Source organism: Hippocampus zosterae, unplaced genomic scaffold, assembly GCF_025434085.1.
Source record: "Hippocampus zosterae strain Florida unplaced genomic scaffold, ASM2543408v3 HiC_scaffold_324, whole genome shotgun sequence".
NCBI lineage: Eukaryota > Metazoa > Chordata > Actinopteri > Syngnathiformes > Syngnathidae > Hippocampus > Hippocampus zosterae.
The window spans coordinates 23,338-27,514 of record NW_026262879.1 but is presented as its reverse complement, the minus strand read 5'-3'; the positions used below and the strand labels follow the sequence as shown (position 1 = coordinate 27,514).

The window sequence follows — 4,177 nt, the reverse complement described above, 5'->3', positions numbered from 1 at the left end:
TCTCGAGCATGCCGATATTCTCGACCTTCGCCTTTATGACCCGAACCTTATCTTCGAGGGTCGTTTCGAGGGTGGTGATGGCTTGCTCTTTAAGAGTCAGCTGCTTACGGACTTGCTCGAGCCGCCCCTCCAGGTCTTTGTTCTTGGCTGATTCCTTGGCAGTCTCTTTCTGTGATTGCTGAAGCTGCTCCTTTAAGGAGTATTCCTCGAGTTGGCTGGATTTCAGTTTTTGCCGCACAGCCTCCAATGCAGCCTTTTGCTTGTCCAGCTAACCTTACAGGCGGTGTTGGCCTTCCTGCTGGACCTGTGCCTCCTGTCGCTCGATGACCGCCTTCTCCTCCTTTTTCTGCTCCTGTTGAGCCTCCTGTCGCGGCGGAAACGGCCTGCCTGCTCCTTCAACTGGACGACACTTTCCTTAAGCCGCTCCTTGTCTCGAGCGAGCACCTCAGCCCGCCACCCGCTGACCAGTGAGCTGCTCCTGGAGCAAATCCAGCTCGTGACGCAGTCTGGCAGACTCCCTCTTTTCCTGGGTCAGCAACCCTGACACGGTGTCGAAATTGCGCTGTATACCTGCAACGGCCTGGGTTTTCTGCTCGAGCTAGATGCGGGCCTTTTCGAGCTTGACCTTGAGGTCGAGCAAGTCCTGGCTGGGAAGTCAAGGGGGTAGTCTTCTTCTTGGGCCGGAGGGAGGACATGGTGCGCGTATGCTCCTCGCGGGCGCCCAGCCCTCAATGGTGGGAAGCAGAGGCATAATAAGATCGTGATACAATGGTAATGCTAATCTACGCAGCTTGGCTGGAGTGGCCCTCGGCTACAACAACGGCCTGGGCAAGACCCCCAACATGGGCCTGGAACCCCTGGAACTCCTTCTACTGCAACGTCAACGAGACCCTCATCCAGCAGGCCGCCGACAAGCTGGTCGAGCTGGGGCTCAAGCAAAAGGGCTATACGGTCGTCAACATCGATGACTGCTGGGCTGAGCCCGTGGCGCAGGCCCAATGGCTCGATCGTCGTCAATGGCCGGTTCCCCAGCGGCATCAAGGCCCTCGCCGACTATATCCATAGCAAGGACATGAAGTTCGGCATATACTCCGCCTCCACCTACCAGACCTGCCAGTTCCAGCCGGGCGGGCTGGGCTTTGAGCAGGTCGACGCGGACGACTACGCGCGCTGGGGGGTGGATTTCCTGAAATACGATGACTGCAACGGTATGGCGGGCTACACCTACCCGAAAAATACAGGCGGATGGAGAGAGGCCCTCAACCGCACAGGCCGGCCGATCTTCTACTCCATGACGAGCGGGGCAACCTGATCAAGATGATCGGCAGCCGCACCATCAAGAACATCGCCAACAGCTGGTGCAACTTCGACACCGGGTGATTTCATGGACAACTGGCCCAGCTTCGTCGAGCACCTGGATGTCGAGCCCGGCCAGGAAAACTTCGGTGGGCAGTATGGCTGGAACAACCCTGACATGCTGCAGGTTGGGAACGGCGGTATGACCGACGACGAGTACCAGAGCCACTTCGCACTCTGGGCCCTGCTCAAAGCCCCCTTGGTCATCGGCTGCGACATTCGCAACATGTCTGCCCGTACGCTCGAGATCCTCGGCAACGAGGAGATCATCGCCTTCAACCAAGACCCTCTCGGCGAGCCTGGCCGCAGACTGCTCCACCTTAAGAACTCCACCCACGAGTACGACATCTGGGCGGTGCGGCTGGCCAACGACGAGCACGGCGTGGTGATGTTCAACCGGCTGGGAGTCAGCTCAGCAGTGACCTTCGAGATGGAGATGATCGGGCTAAAGGGCTGCACCGGGAGCATGCGGGACCTGATCGCCCACAAGGACCTGGGCCCCACGCAGCCGAGTTACACGGTCGAGATAAGACCCCACTTCGTGCACGTCATCCGGATCAAAGATCTTTTCTGACCGACCTCTCATTATATTTTATATAGTTTTAATGCTGTGCGTGCTGCTGACTGCGGTCTGCGCCCGGCCCTCTCTGCCGCTGGAGGGCACCATTCTCGCCGGCGCTCCGTGTTCGCCCTTGGTGACCTTAAGGTCGCCATAGCCAATCTCTTACGGGCTCAGGAAATTCCTTTTTAAAAGGTTCTGGCTGCCACTTCAATCTGCCCCGAGGACATTAACTACAAGGCGAAGGGGTTCCATCAGGCTATGACTTCCCTCTTCGGCAAGGTCTTCATGCTGGCCGGGTTGGGTGGACTGCCGGAAGTGGGCGAGGTGGGGTTCGGGGCCTTTACAGCCCATGTGCCTGACAATGGCACTGTCTTCCTCACCTACGGGTCGCATTTGGGTTATGCAGATGGCAGGCTCGGGAAGGTTCCCAAACTCGGAGAGCCCACCAGCAGCATCCCCACTTGCGGGCCCCTGCACCATGCTCTTTAGCTGGGCACCTCTATCGACCATGAACAAAGAGACCTGAATGCGGCGATCGCTCCCTTCGCAGAAGTCGATCAGGAAAAGCAGTAATCCCGAAGTGGCCTTGGCCGTCACTTGCCTTCGAGGCGATAAAGACTGGCCTGGACAAGATGATCCTCAAAAGCAGCTTCAAAGGCACGATCGTGGTGCTGGGCGGAGTGATCGTGAACCAAGGCTACGACTCCGCCGACTACTTCCTGCCAGCAGACATGCGGATCATCACAGGATAGGGCACCCAGCTGTACCGCCTCTCCTCGGAACTGCTGCTGTGCGTGCTTACCCTCGTGATGGGGCTGGTGTGATAGCATTGATCCAAACTTACATGAAATCTGATGAGGGGCTGTATCGACCGCTGCTGCCGCGGATGATCCAGGGCCAGCACGCATGTCAAGTACCTGAAGGTACTGCGGCGGATGCTGGGGTATACCATCCAGCAAGGCCGGACGTTCTACCTTAGCTTGCTGTTCTTCTTCTCTCGACGCTCTCTCTCATGTACATCCCGAAGGTGGCGGGCGACCTGATCGACAGCATCCAGGAGTAGCAGCTGACAACCTGTGGCTGCTAGGGCTCGCTGATCTTCGTGATGGTGGTGTCGATCGGGCTCAAGACCTACCTGCTCAACATCATCACCAAGCGGGCCCAAGTGCTGGTCTACCTTGACTCATGCGCTACACCTACAGGCTGGCCAACAGCCGGCTCGCAGCGTTGCTCGACAAGGACCTGGCCATCGAAATCCTCTACATGGACCAGATGTCGGTCTTGACCGGCAACACCCTCGAGCAGAACATGCAGACGGCCGTGGAGTTCTGCTTCCGGTTAGGCATCCTCTTCGCTATCTGCTGGCAGCTGGCCGTTTCGGTCATCTGGATCCTGCCCGCCGTGCTCGTCTATGGAGTTCTGTTCGTCAGCCTATTCCGCCCCCGCATCCAGCGCACCTCCAACGCCCAGGCCCAGCTCTAGTCCTACGTCTACCAAGCGACCTTCCACGCCCGCTACAAGCAGAACGAGCAGGCGGTCATGTCCGGCCTCGAACACGAGTGCGGGCGGGTCTACTGTTCGGTGAACGACGGGTCGGTGCTGGGAGCAGCTATGCTGAGCTTTTACTACCTGATGAGCTACGGAGTGGTAATAGTAACCTTGATCTACGGGGGCCGGCTGTTGCGCAATGGCACGATCACCTACGGGCAGTTCACTTCCTTCATCCTCTACACAGTCACCCTGGTTTCGGGCTGGCTTCCTTCTCTAGTCAGGCGAAGTCCCTGCTCAAGGCCCTTAACAACTACGACCGCGTCTGGACCTTCTACGGGGTGCTCTAGGAGCCTCTTGGGGGGTTGCAGCCTCCTGACAGTTTCACTGAACTGGTCGATGCGAAGGATGTAGTGCTGCGGGAGGGAGTGGCCTAAGGCTGCCGAAGCTGCGGCTGATCCGCGGTGAAACTGCAGTCCTGACCATCCGCAGCTTGCAGATGCAACACTGCCTAGTGCCCCTGCTCAAAGGCTCAGCCACACCAGATGAGGGGCAGATCACATACAAAGGCGTCGAAATTTACCGGCTGAACAAAAACGTCCTGCGGGAGGAGGTCTACCTGATCTCCAGCAAGCGCATCTTCTTCAACCAGACCCTTCGCCAGAACGTGGCGCTGTTCCAGGACCATAGCGACACAGTAATATCGGAGGCCTTGTAGAAGGTGGGCTTTGAACATGCCATGGCTCGGGACCTGGCCTTTGAGTTCAACGA

At 58.0% G+C, this 4,177-nt stretch overlaps 1 protein-coding gene across 1 annotated transcript; it reads left to right on the top strand.

The window, feature by feature from the left end:
- Positions 1 to 693: 693 nt before the first annotated feature.
- Positions 694 to 1,930, top strand: LOC127594933 (uncharacterized). Its single transcript, XM_052056670.1, is given in 4 exon segments — positions 694 to 734; positions 791 to 848; positions 850 to 989; positions 1,024 to 1,930. Coding segments are annotated over 4 exon segments (1,146 nt in total).
- Positions 1,931 to 4,177: the final 2,247 nt, after the last annotated feature.